General features: G+C 42.2%; 1 protein-coding gene across 7 annotated transcripts in view; it reads right to left on the bottom strand.

Annotated features, from left to right (window-relative positions):
- The window catches only part of FARP1 (FERM, ARH/RhoGEF and pleckstrin domain protein 1), a 186,231-nt gene that overhangs the window by 149,621 nt on the left and 17,141 nt on the right, over positions 1-19,469 (bottom strand). For all 7 annotated transcript variants that reach the window (XM_081198308.1, XM_081198305.1, XM_081198309.1 and 4 more), the window contains exon 2: positions 1,153-1,347. In XM_081198308.1, the coding sequence (XP_081054434.1) occupies positions 1,153-1,323 (171 nt within the window). In that variant the 5' untranslated portion in view covers positions 1,324-1,347. The remainder of the gene's footprint in view (positions 1-1,152; positions 1,348-19,469) is intronic.

The following is a 19,469-nucleotide window of genomic DNA, read 5'->3' as shown; positions in this document are numbered from 1 at the left end:
AATCTGTTACTGGGATGCATTCACCATTTAGACATTATTAAGGAGACCAAACTTGCAGCCATGCTTTTATATCATTTACCCTATCTAGTTAACACAGGGAGTCTAGATGTGAAGTGCTGGAAAATATGGAGGGTGTGTGTGTCAAACTACCTTTGCAGAACATGTTGGGATTAACCCAAACTCTCCTGAACCAGTTCAAGTCAAGAGCATTTCCACACAAAGGGCAATATGAGGGACAAGCGAGTTGATTTGAGTGGTTGAGCTCAGCTGAGACAGCACAAGAAACTGAAGCTCCTCCCCAACCCTGCCAACAGTTGCAGTACGAGGGAATGGGGGGGGGACATTTCTCCTTTTTCTTCACTTTTTCACTACGACATGATTGGGGAGAGACAGAGAAAGAGACAAAAAAACCACAAAAAACCAAGTCCTCTGCTCCATCATAAATTTGCACCACATCCAATGAATTTTGCAGGGTTCCCCACCTGTTAATCTGAACTGCGCTTAGAACGATTCTGTAGAATTCTCTGTATAAATAATGTAATAGAAGCATATTTAGCCCCTTTATATATAAGGACCACACATGACTTGCAATCACCACTTGTTTTCATGAATGGCAAGGAAGCAGGTCAGTCCTTTCCAGCTCAGCGCATGTTTCATTCACAATTAATTCGTAATGTATGTGCACTTTGTATCAGTGCCCAAACGACTAAGAGTATTGTAAGAAGTGGTCCTCAGATAACCGAAGTTATGTAACCACCTTTGTTGAGACAATGGAAGCAAACTCATTAGTGAGCCATTTATGAACACAAAGTATTATATTAAAAAGAACAGGGATTCCACTCCAAGATTGTCAAAGGAGCTAATTGGTTTGTTAGTTTTTTAAAAAAAGAACCTTTTCATTTAAGATAATTTAATTCATTTGCATCCTAGTATTTTGGTGTGACTGTCTATGATTAAAGCGTTGGTTCCTAAAATGGAGGAGAATGCAACATAATACCAACCTTTAAAACGTACACTTTTCTATGAGAAATACAATGAGTAACTAGATCCTCATTGCAATTTCAACCCATGTGTACATTAAACACAAAATACAAAAGTAATATTGTGCACAATAAAATTGTAACCAGCCAGCAATAAACCAATAAATCTTACCGGAACTTCAAAAGCTTCCTGTGCATCATCTAGCATCTGGACTTTGATAGAAATAAGTTTTCCTGTAGGGGTTGTGGGCATTTTTTGTCCGTGTTCCAAAGTACTGATCCCGGCATTTTCCTGAACTCCTAACCGGGATCCTGCTGTTGTCCTCTGCTCCACTTCACCCATGTTTGGAGGAGCTAGTTTCTATATCTGTTAATGGGAGAGACAGAGAAAGAAAGAAAACATGAAGCCACATTACTTAAAAACTGTTCAAAGACAATAATGCACACAGGAATGTACTACTTCGCACCATTTTGTAGTTGTGAATTGTTTTCCTTTTGAGCAAAAGATGCACACAGTATCTGTCCTCGTAATCTTTTTGCTTGAACCCCCTTAGTATCTTGCTGGTGTTGTACAATCCGTTGTAGGTTTACTCAGAAGTAAATCCCACTATTTTCAGTGGGACTTAGGAAATGTGTAATGGCTGCAGTCTTGGTTTATTAATTTTATAAGTAGTATCAGCCAGGCACTACATCTTCTTACATCATTTCGGATTGTGAAATGAAGAGGAGCAGGTACCACACACCTCAAATTGTTTCGCTGATCTCCTTGCACTCCAGAAGGAGGAAGAATCAAGAAATATATCGTATCAACCCTCAAGATACCAAGAGATTAGTGCGAAGATCTGCAATGCCACAAGCATTATAAAGACAAGCTAAGCAGTAATTGGAGGGAGGAAATATCTTCACTTTCACCAGTTGCAATGTTTGCAATTCTGTGTGGTTAAGTTCACTCATAATTCTAAATGCAACATGTGCAAAAAAACTAAATGAACAAAAACTACTACTTGTTCAAAATGCCATTTAACTATGAAAAGTTCCATGTCTTCACCAATCAGAACCTGAAACAATTAAATGATATATATATGCCAAGCAGGTCCAACAGCAAGGTAGATGGGATACAACTAGAATCAAACTGCACCAGATTTAGAATTAGTTCAGAAAAACTTAAGCAGTAATGGAAATAATCAAACTTGTCTTTTTCATGCCCTCCATCCCCTCACATAAATGAACATAACCAAATAGGGAAGATCGTTGCATCACTTTGGAAGAAAATGCCCCACCTTTTATTACTGCACACTTGAAAGCAAACTCAAGGATAGCAAACTATTTCAAAGACATAACTTTAAACGAACTTCTAATTCTTCTGCAATTTCACGTTTTTCTATCTTCCATGGAAAGGCCAATTGTTGATGCAACTGATCTTGCCTTTTTTATTACTTCTGTTGCTTTATCGTTTGATACATAATGCAAGGGCCCTTAGCCTGATCTGTCAAACCATATATATATATATATATATATATATATATATATATATATATATATATAAAACCTCAATTATTTTTTTATCCCACTCTCTTCTTTTGTTCTTGAAAACAGCCAGAGTCCGAGACTGAACCTGTTGCTACCATCCACAGTATTTGTCTAGCTGGGTAATTGCCTTTCCATCTCTCCTGGACTTGTATGCCCTGATCAATGATCATTAACAAGCATGTAACAAAACAGGAGGAACAGGAATTTAACTTTCTGGCTGAACAAACATACAGTAATAATAGACCCAGCCATTCCCGTGGTTTTAAACACAGTCATAGCGCCAGGGATCAGAAGCAGAGCAGAACAGCAAAAAAGGAAATGACTGCTGTTGCTGTTTTTTAATTCATTGTTATTCATTATTTCATATTAGCATGTGAATTTAACAGCCTAAATAATGCAACACTGACCTAAAATAGAAATTCTACCACTAAAGCACCTATGCTGATATGTGAATCCCTGGGCACCAGCAGACCAGTGGTTTTGTTTCTTGTTTTTACAAACTGTTTTCCAGTGAACCTTAACTCTCCTGTTCAGAGCAGGACCTGCAATTTGGTAGAAAGTCAAAGGTTCCAGATGGCTACCAGGTACAGCCAAATTTTGTGGACCTTGCTACTGTCCATCCTTTGTACAGTCCTAGAAATTAGATGTGGCAACAGCTGCTAATTTGGTGTAATTCAGCACATGCAAATTAGTTCTGTAGTATGCACCTTCCATTCAAAGTCAATAATTCTGCCTTAGTATACCAAGATATGTAGGACAATTAAAAAAATAATAATCATATTACAAAATCTCTTTAGAAATACTTTCAAGTTTTGCATTGTTGTAAACAAATCAATTATTAATTTGGAAAACTAAGGACTGCTTTCTAGGGGTTATTTTCTTCTCTTCTGCTTAATTAACACAAACAGAAGAGACTCCTGGTCAATTTGGTAGCAAGCTAGAATGAACTTCTGCATTGCTATGAAAGCTGATGACACACAAAGCAAAAGAATAAATATTTGCTTGTTTCACTGGGGCAGTGAATAAGGATATCACTGAAACAATGGCATGCCTATCAAGGGCCAATTTGGTGCCCTCCAGCTGTTTCGGAGTACAACCCTCATCAGCCCCAACTGGCATGGCTAATGATCAGGGATGCTGAGAGTTGGGCCTCAAAATGTCTGGAGGGGAATAGGATGAAAAAAAGCTGCACTATATAATCCCCAAAACCTCCCTGCTTCAGAAAGCTCCAAAAACAGGCACTTTATGGGATAATAATAATAATAATAATAATAATAATAATAATAATAATAATAATAATAATAAAATTTTATTTATGTCCCGCCCTCCCCAGCCGAAGCCGGGCTCAGAGCGGCTAATGATCTTCTTCCCATATTGTCCCTAGAGAAGTATCAGATGAAGGCTACAAACTCATGCAGAGAAAAGAGAACAAATGACATTTATTTATATTCCTTGATCCTATCAGATTTAACCCTATTTTAAGGTCTGGGCCAGGCAAGATCAACCACCATGTACAAAGAACCATGGATTCAGAGACTTCTGTTGATCTTCTTCTTCCTATAATAGAGAGGGTTGGGAGAGAAAATACATGCCCTCCCAGGGGCTACTGTTGGGAGTGGACCTGAAGGGAAGCAAGGCCCCAGGTCTTGGGTCTGCTGATGGTGGCGGTGCGGTAACATGAGATTAAAGAGCAGCATTGTACAGTACCAGTCAGCTTGGGGGATGTGTGTGTGGAAAAGCGGGAACTAAACATAAGAGAGAGTGGCCTCACTGTTGGAGGGGGACAATTTTGCCTGCAACTACTTCCTGCAATTGCTGTTCCGATTTTCTCTGCCTCCAAATTAAAAATAAGCAAAGCAGTCAAGTAGACAATTATGTAAGAGTCCAAGGCTGGGTAAAGACAGAAGATTTCCTTCAAGCGGAAGGCAACTACAGCAAATGCTCTTTCTAGCAGATTACTATCTCACCTGCAATAGGGGTATCTGAATTCTTTGGGTAGTTCATAGAGTAAAGGTAAAGGTAAAGGGACCCCTGACCATTAGGTCCAGTCGTGGCCGACTCTGGGGTTGCGACGCTCATCTCGCTTTATTGGCCGAGGGAGCCGGCGTACAGCTTCCGGGTCATGTGGCCAGAATGACTAAGCCGCTTCTGGCAAACCAGAGCAGCGCACGGAAATGCCGTTTACCTTCCTGCCAGAGTGGTACCTATTTATCTACTTGCACTTTGACGTGCTTTCGAACTGCTAGGTTGGCAGGAGCAGGGACCGAGCAACCACCCCGTCGCGGGGATTCGAACTGCCAACCTTCTGATCGGCAAGTCCTAGGCTCTGTGGTTTAACCCACAGCGCCACTCGCGTCCCTGTTCACATAGTAGTTGCCTCAAATATTCCTGACGCAGGCCATTTACAGCTTTAAAGAGTAAAGATCAGCACCTTGAATCTGGCATTGAAATGAACAAGAATCCAAGATAGCTCTCACAAAACTGGTGTAATACGCTCCATGCCTAGGGCCCAGACAACAACAAAACAAAACATTCTGGACTAGCTGAGGTTTTTTTCTCATCTTCAAGTGCAGCCGCACAGAGAGTACTTTAGGGTAGTCAAGTTGAGAAGTTGCTACGGCATACAAAATGAGGACCAGTTTCTCTGCCCAGCTTCTGCACAAACTTCGTTTCTGCCAAGCTAGCTCTGTCATCTGCGTTAGTGTCTAAGCAACTCATCCAATGCTACGGATCAAATCAAGCGAAGGGGGTGCTCTGGTTGAGGTTTCCCCCGCAGCTCACGATGCTTAAGGGATGTTTGGTATAGTTACACAGCCTTCAGAAGTCTCCTAATTTCTCTCTTCTCATTTGAGGTTTCAACCTCAAGGCAAACAAAGGTTGGATACTAATAAACTTCCATCAGAGCAGGTTTACATTATAAAGATCCATTATGCAAGGGCTGCTCTCCCCAGAGGTGTTCATTTAGTCCAACTAAACAAAGAAAGGATTCTTCAGGAGTTGATGTACTGGAATAGTTATCCAGCTCAGTATGATGTTAAACACATAGGAGAAACACAGGGATAGAAAGAGCAACAAAGGTCTGTAGCTTAGCAGCTATAATTTTTTTATATTGCCCAGAGGAAATATACTAAAAGTGCTTCTGAGCACATGCAAAAATTCCCTTCCCTTTCCACTGAGCAAGATCAGTTCACCACCCACAGAATTACAGAGAACTGCTTAATAGCCAATGGATTGGTTTTCCATAGGCCTAAGTCCCTGTCCTCCTCTTTTTAGAAATTATACACTCCTCCCCCCCCAATTCCCTTGAAAGTACAGTGGTGCCCCACAAGACGAATGCCTCGCTAGATGAAGAACTCGCTAGACGAAAGGGTTTTGCGGTTTTTGAGCTGCTTCGCAAGACGAATTTCCCTATGGGCTTGCTTCGCAAGATGAAAACGTATTGCGTTTTTTTGCAAGTTAGTTTCCTTTTTCTTAACACTGTTAATACAGTTGCGACTTCGAGGAGCAACTCATAGAACGCGGTGTGGTAGCCTTTTTTGAGGTTTTTGGTGATTTTTGAAGCTTTTCCAAAACTTTTCCGACACTGTGCTTCGCAGGACAAAAAATTCGTTAGACGAAAAAACTCGCGGAACGAATTAATTTCGTCTTGCGAGGCACCACTGTATACTGTAAACAACTACAAACACAGCCTTTCTGCCCAAAGATTTCAGTCCTGGTTTATACCCTCCAACTCCTATCCAGCTGCTTTTCACAAAAAACAAACGCACCCCCTCAAGAACAAAGCAAAGAAGAAGAAATAAAGTCTGCACAAAAACTTTGTTCTACATGAACTGGTTTTTGCTTTGGTGTTTTTTTTTGTAACTGGATCTCAAGCAACTGGAGCAAGTTTGGTGTTTTCTCAAAGTAAGTGGTGGGGAGAGATTTCATCCAGTGATGGAAGCCAGCTGGAAGCGGTCTCTGCAACAGACAAGTCCCAAGGAAACGGAGGGGGTGGGGGAGGTTGGACAAGGCAAAACGACTTTCCTGAAGTGGAGAAGTTAGGAGATTGCAGCAGAGAGTAGCAAACAAACACTTGCAGAGAAATGGGAAGTAGAAAAGGAGTTTAAATTTGATGCTAGCGACTCCTACTCAGTCAATCAATTGGGAGTACAGCAGGGGAGTGGCAGAATTAAAGCCTTGCAGCACAGTTTAGCGGAGCTTAATGGGGAAAACTGCTAGCAGTTACAAAATACAGAAGGGCAAAATACTGACTTCTCTTTTCTCAGTACTCCATCCCAAGCTCTGGCCGCCAGAATTACATTCCTAGTCACCATGGCAACTATATTTGTGGGGTCCTGGATTCAAGCCGAAAAGAAATTTGAGGAAGACAGACATGCAGGAAAGTGTTAGAAACTGGGATAGAAAAGCTAGGAGCCAAATGGCTCCTGCAATCTGGGTTGTGGGCACCAAAACAGAATGTCTAGTTGCCATTGGTGTGTGTGTGTGTGTGTGTGTGTGTGTGTGTGTATAACACTTTTTATTAATTTTATAACCATGAACTAATACACAATTCACATAAGTGACACTTGTTAATATTACATTTTTAACAGAAATTGTTACTACATGTTTAATTTGGTGTTTACAATAAAATATTGCTACCATACTTCAGTTTGCAAAACACTTTACTTGTTATTGTTCAACTCCTTAACATATAGTCTGTCCCTAAAATAAATTTTGAGGCTTCAAAGCACATACCATACATTTCAGTAATCATTGAGTGTCAGGCAGGTGCAAAAAAATGGCACCAGACTTTTTGAGGTGCTTGCAAATCGAGAATATTTAAGTGCGAAATACCCCTGGCGCCCTGCTAATTTCAAACCCTGCATACAGGAGAAATATAAGACACCTGAGGCCCTAATTAATTATTGTCCAAGGTTTAAAGGTCACTAGAAACAACAAGGAAAACGAAAGAAGCAGTTGTGCAAGAGCAAGTGGAATAAAATTTAAGTAAGCAAAGACAATGACTGTGCTTCTTAAGAATTTTAAAAGTAATCCGAAGATTGTATTAAAATGTAATGAGATTTGAAGTATTGCAGTTAAGAACCATGTGCAGGAACATTTCTAATAGTTGCCTGTTAAATTATTTAAAATTAAATTTAATTAATTCATTTAAATCTAGCTTAGAAGCAGGGAGCGAAGGCAGGATTAGATTTTTTTTCAACCACTGGACCCGTCACTGGTCAGATTTGCACATCACACTGAGCATATGCTTAAAATGATTTAATGTGGACACATAGTGTGCCGATACACACTGCTTAAAAATTCTCACTCCACATCTGTTGCTGCTAGGAAACAAGCCAGGGTACAGCTTGTTGCAACATTTGAACCTTGGGCTTGTGGTTTGTTTCTGTCCAAACAAACCATAAATGATTAAATCATGGTTAACCCATGGTTAACCCGACCATTACGTCCAGTCGTGACCGACTCTGGGGTTGCGACGCTCATCTCGCTTTATTGGCCGACGGAGCCGGCGTACAGCTTCCGGGTCATGTGGCCAGCATGACTAAGCCACTTCTGGCGAACCAGAGCAGCGCACGGAAACGCCGTTTACCTTCCCGCCGGAGAGGTACCTATTTATCTACTTGCACTTTGACGTGCTTTCGAACTGCTAGGTTGGCAGGAGCAGGGACCGAGCAACAGGAGCTCATCCTGTCGCGGTGATTCGAACCGCCAACCTTCTGATCGGCAAGTCCTAGGCTTTGTGGTTTAACCCACAGCGCCACCTGCGTCCCGAACCCATATCTATAGGTGCCCACAAAACTTTACCATGGGCACAGCTTGTGAACAGACTTTACAGTTGAGATACATACAGCGTTCCCTCCAATTTCACCTCAGAAGCCCAAGTGAGTCTGTCATGCATAAACCTTTGCTGCTTCATTCTTAAGAGATCGGGATGAGGCAAAAGGGCAAGAGGCTTTACAAGTTAAAACAAAAACAAAAAACCAGCTCCTTGTATTGTGCCTGAAACACGCAATTCACCAGAGAACCACAGCTCTGCTAGAAAATGCTCGCAGTGGAGCTCACCTTGCCAAGAGGTAGGTCAACATGTTCCCAGCAGCTGAAGCTTCCAGGCAATAACAAGAAGCCCTTCGACGAATGCATTACAGTACTTCAGCCTCAAGGTTACAAATGAGAATAATGAGACACAAATATCAAAAGGAACAGGAAAGATAAGGAGCCCTTGCTAGTCACTTCCAAAAAGTGATATAATTAGCTTCAATACCCAGAAAGATTTTGCTTGCTTATTTATTGCAAGTATGTACAGTGGTACCTCGGGTTAAGTACTTAATTCATTCCGGAGGTCCGTACTTAACCTGAAACTGTTCTTAACCTGAAGCACCACTTTAGCTAATGGGGCCTCCCGCTGCCGCTGGAGCACGATTTCTGTTCTCATCCTGAAGCAAAGTTCTTAACCTGAAGCACTATTTCTGGGTTAGCGGAGTCTGTAACCTGAAGCATATGTAACCTGAAGCATATGTAACCCGAGGTACCACTGTATGTCCCACCTTTCTAGTATATATGTAATACTCAAACTACCCAAGTACATGGCATATTACATCCCCATTATGATGAGAGAAAGGAGCACATATGAATGTAGGGCGGCCAATTCTGTCAATTCAGTTGACCTCAGTCAGTGTTGGCTTGAAAGTCTTTTGCAGCAAAGTGAACAATCTGCTTCTTTTTGCTAGCGGCACACCAGTGTTAGAAACTGAGATATATAAGTTAAGTGCCAAATGGCATCTTAAATCTAAGTTACAATCGCCACAACGGAATGCCTGTTCGCTAGGGGGTAGGGACTAGGTGAACCTTGGTGTCCCTTCCAACATTACAATTCTATGATCTCAACGGCATTGCTTGACTGTAGCTTGCTCTTGCAATAATTCACTTGTCCCAGTATGCAAAAAGGAGAAACGCACACATTGGAAATAGTACTATGGACTAAGGCAGAGATTTTGAAAAGGTGGCCGCCAACATGGTGCCTGGAAATCTCCACGTAGTTGCAACTGGACGCACGCCAGTAGCAAAACGTGCCTGGTGCCCGGCTAATTTCTAACACTGCCACACAGCTATGCATTCTATATTGACCCAAACTGGAAATGCGACTACTGGTTCACCGTACAACATGGATGAAGAAACATGTAGCTGCCAATATATTCTGAGCTTCATGGAATTTTTAGAAGATTGGGGCAAGGGTCACATAGTAGACTGGTGCTGCCAAGGCAACCTGCAAGTCCTCTGGAATGAAATACAAAAGCAAAACACGACTCAGGCTCCTTCCCTAAACCTCAGGCCTTAGTCACCCTATCCTCTGCTAACTGGGAACTTAATGGGGGGGGAGGAAGTTTCTCTCCTAAAAAACATTTGTCCTCCCTCCCTTCATGTCAGGAATTCTGTGATAGAAATTAGCCAGGTGCCACTTTGTGAGTGGCATGGATGCAATTGTGACCACATGGAGATCTCTGAGGCCGGGTAGGCGACGAACACCTCCATCTGGCTGGCCCCTCCAGTTTTCTTAGGCAGCTAAGGAGAAGAGCTTATCTACCGCACTTGTATCCCACCTTTTTCTCCAAAAAATACATGGTTAACCCCCTTCCTACAACAACCCTGAGAGCTAGGTTAAGAGGCCATGACTGGCCAAGATCACCTGGTGAGTTTCATGACTGAGTGGGGAACTGAACTCTGATCTCCCAGGTCTGACACTCTGAACACTACACCACATTGGTTTCCTAGAATACTTCTATTTGGGGCAGCTATGAGGGACACGGGTGGCGCTGTGGGTTAAACCACAAAGCCTAGGACTTGCCGATCAGAAGGTCGGTGGTTCAAATCCCCGCAACGGGGTGAGCTCCCATTGCTCGGTCCCTGCTCCTGCCAACCTAGCAGTTTGAAAACATGTCAAAGTGCAAGTAGATAAATAGGTACCGCTCCGGCGGGAAGGTAAACGGTGTTTCCGTGCGCTGCTCTGGTTCGCCAGAAGCAGCTTAGTTATGCTGGCCACATGACCCGGACGCTGTATGCTGGCTCCCTCGGCCAATAAAGCGAGATGAGCGCCACAACCCCAGAGTCGGTCACGACTGGACCTAATGGTCAGGGGTCCCTTTACCTTATATAAGTAGGAAAAAAAATATGGGGAAAGCAAAGTGTAACTTAGAGAAGGATCTGAAATATTCTCCTTGAAGCTTGAATTTGTTTTATTCTGGATTTTTTTTTAATGCAAGGCACTTTTGAAATCTTTTCTTTAAAATATAAAGAAGTATAGAAATGAAATGAACAACAACAATAAACGTGATGGGGGGGGAATGGTGCCTTGACATTCTGTTGCAACAACCGTAACCTGGGGTTGGGGTGCCATTAGCTTATATATGTGAATTTCTAACAGAGTGGTGACAGGAATTTCAGTACTCTACAGTGCTTAAGGCAAAGCATGCAAAATCTTATGAGTGGCAAAGAGCCAAGCAATGTTAAGAGAAGGGATTGATTATCTGCGCAAAAGACAGCGAGAGGAGAGATAAAGAACCAAAATTTATCAGCTGAGCCAGCGTCATCACTCATCATGTAGGAGCAAATATGAAAGGCTTGACAGATTTGCCTTTATGAAAAGGAAAAATAGATGCTTTAGAAGAGGCTGCATAAAGAATCCCCGCTGAGTTTTGATCGGCAGTATGATTTTAATTTCCACATTTGCTTGTTTGGATGTTTCAAGAACACAGCCCTACTTTCCTACTGTGCACAGTATAGAACATTTTTCATCATCTAATTAGAAAAAGGGCATTCATCCAAAGCTAGACTCTGGTTAACGCCGAAACGAATCCACAAAAATAAAAATAAAAGCTATTTTAAAACGTATTGGCACCTAGGATCAATATTTAGCAGCTCAAAAGAGGAAGTATTTTTAGTTTCCCATCTCTCCAGAAACACTGCGCTCACTGCCTGCTTCAAATCCAAATGATTTCTGGCACTTAGTCAAAGTATGTCTAAGCTTGTATTTAGTGTCGGTCTGAAAAGCACATTTAAGGAGCGTTTTACTAAGTTGTCAATCTTCCGCTTTCCTTTGTATTCAGTTACAAAGTAGGGACATTTAAAAAGTAACAAGCAACAGAAATACACATTGTGTTCACCACAATGCAAATGTAAAGACCGGGGGGGGGGGGGGCGTGTTCTTCCAGTAACATGAAAAGCAGCAAATGACTTAAGAGTAAAGGCACAGATAAGGTTTCAGTTCCATCACATCAGATACAGCTTAGAAATTCTACATACCATTCTGCTTCACAGTGTAAAATCCAATTTACAACAACACTGAATCTCTACAAGTTCAATGGACCTACAAGAAAATGTATTTAGGATTTCATCTGAATCTTACAGCTCTGCTCTCAATCAGCTGAGTAACCAATATTACCCATGTGCTATCATTGCGAAGATTTTACTGATTCACCATTGGTTTGTGAAAACCAAGGTGTGCCTTCTGTAAAATTATAGGCAAGCTTTTCCCCCCCAAGTCAGCATTTACCAGTGTTGGCCAAAGTTGGGTCTCCAGCTGTTTTTGGACTACAACTCCCATCATCTCTTGCTTGTAGGACCAGGGATGATGGGAGTTGTAGTCCAAAAACAGCTGGAGACCCAACTTTGGCCAACACTGATTTACAAGAATGTCTTTTAACACTGGCATTTTTTATATATATACACCGTAAATAAAACTGTTGTATCAGCTGGAAGATTTTGTACTCACACACACACACTCTTTCATGTGAAAGCCAAGCAAGATGTGCATAACGAGTAATCAGATTTCTTTCCAGGCATCACTGTGGAAGAATCCAGACATGTGTGCCCAGTCCCCAAGGAGAATGTAGACACCAGTGTAATGAGAGAGAGAAAGGAGAAAATGCCATTCACATAGGGCTCTTTGAGAACAGAATACTGAACTTGATGGGCCATTGGCGTGGTTCAGCAGGCTTTTATCGTTTGCATGGAATAGAGCACATTTTATCAGATACAATATGGAAAGTCATCAGATGTATAAATAAAAATGCTCATACAGGGTCCCCCCCCAAAAAAACCCCTACTATTTTAACATATGGCCAAAAGACAAAACAAACAAACAAACAACAACATGTGTATTCTAGTACAGTACTATACAAGCGGACAAATGAATTCAATATTCAGGGAAGATACTTTCATTTCTTGCCAGATGGCACAAGTTGCACCAAATTCACAACGGCATACGCCCAAGGTGCTTTGTTTTAACTTGGCATTGCTGCAGATCTAAGTTTACAGTTGTTTCAGGGAACAAAAATGGAAACCAGGATCTTAAGTACCAAAATTAGCTGCTAGCTCATTGAGACGGAAAATAAACAGCTTTCAGTTATTCTCACTATATTACAATACTGCAATAGTAGTATGCATGCTAAGTGGGATTTTTTTGGTAAGTTTTGGAATGTACCGAGGCTCTGCTGGTTCAACAAGGCTGTAAAGCCAGGAATGCAAATCACTGCTGCTAGAAAAGTGATGCCAAATCGCAGCACATTTCAAAGGGTTAATTTGATATACAGTAGTGCCCCGCAAGACGAATGCCTCGCAAGACAAAAAACTCGCTAGACGAAAGGTTTTTCCGTTCGCGATTTGCCTCGCAAGACGAAATTTCCCTATGGGCTTGCTTCGCAAGACGAAAACATCTCGCAGCTTTGTTTCCTTTGTCTAAAAACAAAGACATGTTTTGTTTATAAAGTTAATTTATTTTCCCTTCAATTTTTGAACTGCTCTTTACAGTATGTGTGACTTTAAAGAGCAGTTAATAAACTGTTGTTGTACCAAATTTGGCTTTGTTTGGACTTTTTTTGACCATAGGAACGCATTAATTGATTTTCAATGCATTCCTATGGGATTTCGTGCTTCGCAAGACGAAAAATTCGCTAGACGACAAAAATTGCGGAACGAATTAATTTCGTCTTGCGGGGCACCACTGTATTAGATGTTCAGGACAGCCACACAACGTGCAAGTCAAACAGTAGTCCATTTTCATTGCTAATGGTGCGAAAGAATTCCTGAAGTGGAGAGCAAGAGATACTACTAATGGACCATTTTAACACCGCATTTAAGAGGAATAAAGCTAATCCAAAATGGAAATGTGCTATACTTTACGTTGAATTTGTAGGAAACCTACACAAACAGCTTCAGTGAGAAATATCTCCTAAGATGATAGAGGGGATGTTGTTTTTTTTACATGTGAAGCACTGTAACACACACACACACAAGGGTATGTTTTTTACATGCTCTACTACTGTGCCACTCTGCACACATAAATGCTGCAACACATACAAGGGTAGATGATCAATTTAGTCCAGGAGTGAACTGGTTTTAGTTCAACTTTGTTGTTGCTGCTGTTTAGTCGTGTCCAACTCTTCGTGACCCCATGGACCAGAGCATGCCAGGCACTCCTGTCGTCCACCGCCTCCACAGTTTGGTCAAACTCATGCTGGTAGCCTCGACAACACTGTCCAACCATCTCGTCCTCTGTCGTCCCCTTCTCCTTGTGCCCTCCATCTTTCCCAACATCAGGGTCTTTTCCAGGGAGCCTTCTCTTCTCATGAGGTGGCCAAAGTATTGGAGTCTCAGCTTCACGATCTGTCCTTCCAGTGAGCACTCAGGGCTGATTGCCTTAAGAATGGATGTGTTTGATCTTCTTGCAGTCCATGGGACTCTCAAGAGTCTCCTCCAGCACCATAATTCAAAAGCATCAATTCTTCAGCAATCAGCCTTCTTTATGGTCCAGCTCTCACTTCCGTACATCACTACTGGGAAAACCATAGCTTTAACTATACGGACCTTTGTTGGCAAGGTGATGTCTCTGCTTTTTAAGATGCTGTCTAGGGTTTGTCATTGCTTTTCTCCACAGAAGCAGGCGTCTCTTAATTTCGTGGCTGCTGTCACCATCTGCAGTGATCATGGAGCCCAAGAAAATAAAATCTCTCACTGCCTCCATTTCTTCCCCTTCTATTTGCCAGGAGGTGATGGAACCAGCGGTCATGATCTTCGTTTTTTTTATGCTGAGCTTCAAACCATATTTTGCGCTCTCCTCTTTCACCCTCATTAAAAGGTTCTTTAATTCCTCCTCACTTTCTGCCATCAAGGTTGTGTCATCTGCATATCTGAGGTTGTTGATATTTCTTCCGGCAATCTTAATTCCGGCTGGGGATTCATCCAGCCCAGCCTTTCGCATGATGAATTCTGCATATAAGTTGGGTACTCCAGCATAATCTAGGGTCTTTCACAGGATTCTACGACACACAGTGGCCTCATTAACTATGGTTAGTGAGTCTCATCCCCTAAAAGGGTTTAGAAATAGCATTCAAAAGTAACATGGAGATCCCTACTGGATCTCATTCGCTCCATTTGGACCTCATGCTAAACTGTGGTATAGCAAGACATGAACGAAACTAGCCTCCTCCTAGACTTATGCTCTTCCCTTCTCATACGGCCAAGAGGAGAAGCTTAGAAGCTTTCATTTCTGCTTTTAGATAACTGTGGCTTCAGATATTATTGAACCCATGGAACTATTGTTAACATTACTTATGGTTAATTTAAATAAGCTACCTTCAGAAACCATGGTTGGCTTGTTTTAACCAGGGTTAACTAAAAGCAAATGTGAAAGCTTCCAAATTCTTCCCCTTTGCTGCATAGGTTAAGGACAAGGAAGCACTTCAAACAATGAGATATGCCCCTGGTCCTTAATTTAAATCTCCCATGTAGTCTGATATTCCGTCCCACATACTGTGTAAAACAATTTGTTTTCAAATGTCTAATCTGGCAGAGGCATCTAGCCTTCCCTTTGGATTTCAGGAAAATAGCACACATTTTACCAGCAATATTTGACCTCAAAATATGCCAGCATCCTTTGGATAAACACAGCTGTCACACTACAGACTAAATAGACAATTATTTTTCTCAGTACTCTAGTATCAAAGCAGTTCTCCACCTTCTGATCTATACCCACCTCCCAACCAAGCACAAAAGAACAAAATTAGACAGTGCAGTTCTCTGAACATTAGAGACAAAGCCAAAAGAAAAATCAAGATTTATAAACTCACAGGCCAAGAATGTAAGGCTGTATACATATAATAGTTTTCAGAAAAGTGAATGCGGTTTGAGAAAGAGCTTGCTATAGATCCCTGTTCAACCAGGTTTCCAAAATATAAAACCTACAAAACATATTTACTAGGTGTCATGGACTGGTTGGATGAAGAGGAATGGTGGGAGGAACCAGCTGGGGAAATCCCAAGGGAAGTGGTCAGAGGAAGAGGAGGGAGAAGATTTGCAGGAGGTGTCGGAAGCTGAAGAGGTAACAGGGCTTGGTGAGCAGGGAGAGTTCGTGGCAGAGGAAAGCCCAGAATCAGAAGGGGGAGATGAGAAGGACTGAGAGGCAGAGATGAGTCAGGCTGGTGAAGAGGCATGCGTGTCTCCCCCTCCTGCTGCAACAAGTTCCCCTCCCCCTTGGTCTCCAGAACCAGAAGAGGCATAAAGCAAGAGGAGCAAAGGCAGACATGCAGGCGCAGTCTCAGATTGCTTGGGAAAGATGCAGAAGAGGAGGGTACTTAAGGCGGGGACCTTCATTCTCCACAGCTGCCTCATAGGGGCAAGACTAACAAAGAAGAGTTGCTGTGCTCCTTAGGCCTGGCATTCCTGAGCAGACCCTGTTTTTCTAATAAAGAGTTAACTTAGTGTGATGTACTGTTGGCTCACTCTTGACACTAGAGGGGTAAAGTTGGACCAGCATGCATATCATGAGTAACAATCCTCCTTTCAAGCCACCTTTTTCAGCTCTAAGGAAATATCAATCCATCCTATAGAAGCATTTTAAGAAAAGCATTTTCAAGTATGTACACGATGGCAGAAGCTTTTGACTGCTGCACATTAACAGTGCATGTATTGTGCAAGTGAGATATAGACAGAGATAGAAATAGAGATATAGAGATATAGAGAAATATAGATAGATATATATAGATGCTCAACATGGTTCTTACTTTTATAGATAGTTTCAGGGTACAGTAGCTATGAATGAAGTCATTAAAAGACAGGAGGCAGGATCTGGGTCAGTGTTAGAAACACGTAGGAAAGACAGGAGCTAAATGGCATCTTAAACCTGGGTTATGGGCACCGCAACGGAATGTCTAGGCATGCTTTTTTTTTATAGCAAGAATACAAAGCTGAAAATGAACGAACTGCAGCTAAAATCTTATATTCATTTTTCACATGGTCTAGTCCTCATCTGAAGACTGCAAAAAACAAAGCCATACTTCCCCTGCCCAACCCCGTAATATTCTTTTAAGGGTCCTTTCTCTAGTCCTCAGAGAGTGGGGAGGCGGAAAAAGGTCCTCCTTTCATTCCAGCAGTGGCAGTTTTAATCTGAAATCTTAGGCTCAGTAGTGCTGCCAGAACTAAGAAACTGCTCACACTAATGAAATTCACTGTCACAAAATACGCCTAGAACAATGGGAGTTTCAAATGCTGATCTGGGTACGGGGGAAATGCGGATAAACCAACACATACCGTATTTTTCACTCTATAAGACACACTTTTCCCCTCCTAAAGAGTAAGATGAAATGTGTGTGTGTCTTATGGAGCGAATGCAGGCTGTGCAGCTATTGCTGAAGCCTCTTCAGGGCAACGGGAGGAACGCTCCCCCTGCCCTGAAAAGGCCTGGCATGACTATCCCAGAAGCCAGAACAGCAATAGGGATCTGTTCCGACTTCGCTTCGCTGGAGAGGCGCTGCGCAGCTTTCCCTCTCTGCGCAGCGCCTCTTCAGTGCTAAAGAGGCGCTGCGCAGAGAGGGAAAGCTGCGCAGTGCCCCTTCAGCAAAGCGGGAGGAGAAACAGAGCCCCTTCCATTTCTCCTCCCGCTTTGCTAGAGAGGCACTGCGCAGAGAACGAGAGAATATTTTTTTTCTTCTCCTCCTCTAAAACTAGGTGCATCTTATGGTCAGGTGCGTCTTACAGAGCGAAAAATACGGCATATTCATCCTGTCAAGAACAAGAGAAAAAGTGAACTGAAAAAAGAATAGTTGTGGAGACAATTAAGTAAGAAACTAAAGAGAGGGTGCTGAAGGAGGAAGGAGTTTGAAGAACGGAAAAACTTGGAGTGGATCCAGACTAAGTTAGTTGAACTAACTGTCCATCAAAATCAATGGGATTTCAGTGAAGGTTTGACTAACTTGGTCCACTAACTACAATGGGGCCTACATTCAACAGTTAGGCTGTATCCAGTCCTTTATTTCTATACACCTCTGACTTCTACAATTCTTCCCTTCAACCCTAGGTGGTACACACTTTGGAAAACACATTTTTTTAAAGCTAAGCCTCATCCCCCTTTATAAACAATCTTTCCTCATTCAATAGCCAATGCCATGGTGGTATATATTTTTTAGACTCCAGTCTGCAGAGGAGGCAGGAACAGTGAAGTCACCATTAACATATTCCAGTAAAAAACTGACAAGTGGAGGAAATCCAAACTTCATGCTCTGATGGCGCAAAAATGCTACTTTAAGAAAAAAGAAGCACACACAATATTCCTATTCAGTTATCAGATACCACAGTAATGCCGTGGGAAAGAAATGGTAGCACACAAAGCTGCCTATAACTTGTTGCAGTTTCATAGTCTGCCAAAACAGTATTTCAATTCAGGAGTATTTGTCAAAGGCCTGCTCACTAAGGAGCCTTGTTAAAACAGCTTGGAAATAGCATAAAATTGCAAGAAGCCAAAGCAGTTAAGTCAGTCCGTTCATTTAGATTTGGAAAAACAAGAAGCTTGGACCCGAAGTTTCTCCTCCATTCAAGCAAACGATAGGCAGGGCCGGCCCAGGCGCAAAGCAAGGTGAGGCAACCGCCTCAGGCAGCAGAATCCAAAGGGGCAGCAGGTCCCAATTTAGATACTTATCCCTTCCCCTTGTTCCCAATGTTTGAAATTAACCAAGTGCCAGGCACATTTTGCACTTGGCTATTGTCCACTTGCGACCAAGTGAAGATGCCTGGGCTCCAGGACCGTGCCTGACATCTCCACCATGCTTGGGGATCATTGGATCTTGATGCCTAGTTTATAAATCTGAGTTTCTAACACTGCTTGTGTATGTTATGTATACACCTTATGTAAAGGCCCAACCCCTTCCTCCCCAGTGGGGAGGGAGGCACCATTTTGTGGTTTGCCTCAGGTGCCAAAATGTCTTGGGCCATCCCCTAAGAATAGGTATTATCTCTTCAAACTCCCCATTTGCGATCCTCCTGACTGCCCCCTATCCCCAACAAGACAACAATCCCCAGGATTTTATTTTGGGAAGGCCAGGCGGACGCAGAGGCAAGAGGGAGGTTGGAAAGCCCTGCTCCATTCACAGAAGGAGAGTTGGGCTCCAAGCCAGCATGCCCTTTCCAGGTGAGGAAATACCAAGATAAAGTTTTTGACATCCCTTTTTGAACAGCTAGGCTTATCCGAAAAGGCGTCAAATGATCTCTTCGGCAACAAAATACAACCACATCATAAAAGCGACAGATCTGTTTGCAAGCCGCTCATAAAACACAAAAGTGCAAACCTTAATGGCACCTGACATTTTATGAGAGTAAAAAGTGCTCCAGTATGTACTTTCTCTCCTCCACATTCCACAGTTTAATTGACCTGCACTTTTAATCTCTGCTGGAAAAATAATAATAATAATAATAAAGGAATAATAAAGGTACATCATTGCTATAAAATTTATAGATTCCAGAGGGAAAATAGCCTCACTCTTCAAATTCCTATCAAAAGGAGAAGAATGAGGACAAAAGAGCAAAGCAAACCAATAAAGTGATGGGGGGGGGAGGGGGAAGTAGAGAGACTTCCTAAAAGATTTAAGGGAAGAGATAAAGTGTAGCTCACAAACTGAAAGAGAGAAATCATTCAAT

The sequence above is a fragment of the Podarcis bocagei genome, assembly GCF_964188305.1.
Source record: "Podarcis bocagei genome assembly, chromosome: 6".
Classification (NCBI taxonomy): Eukaryota; Metazoa; Chordata; class Lepidosauria; order Squamata; family Lacertidae; genus Podarcis; species Podarcis bocagei.
The sequence above is the reverse complement of the archived record's forward strand: the minus strand, read 5'-3'. Positions and strand labels throughout refer to the sequence as shown.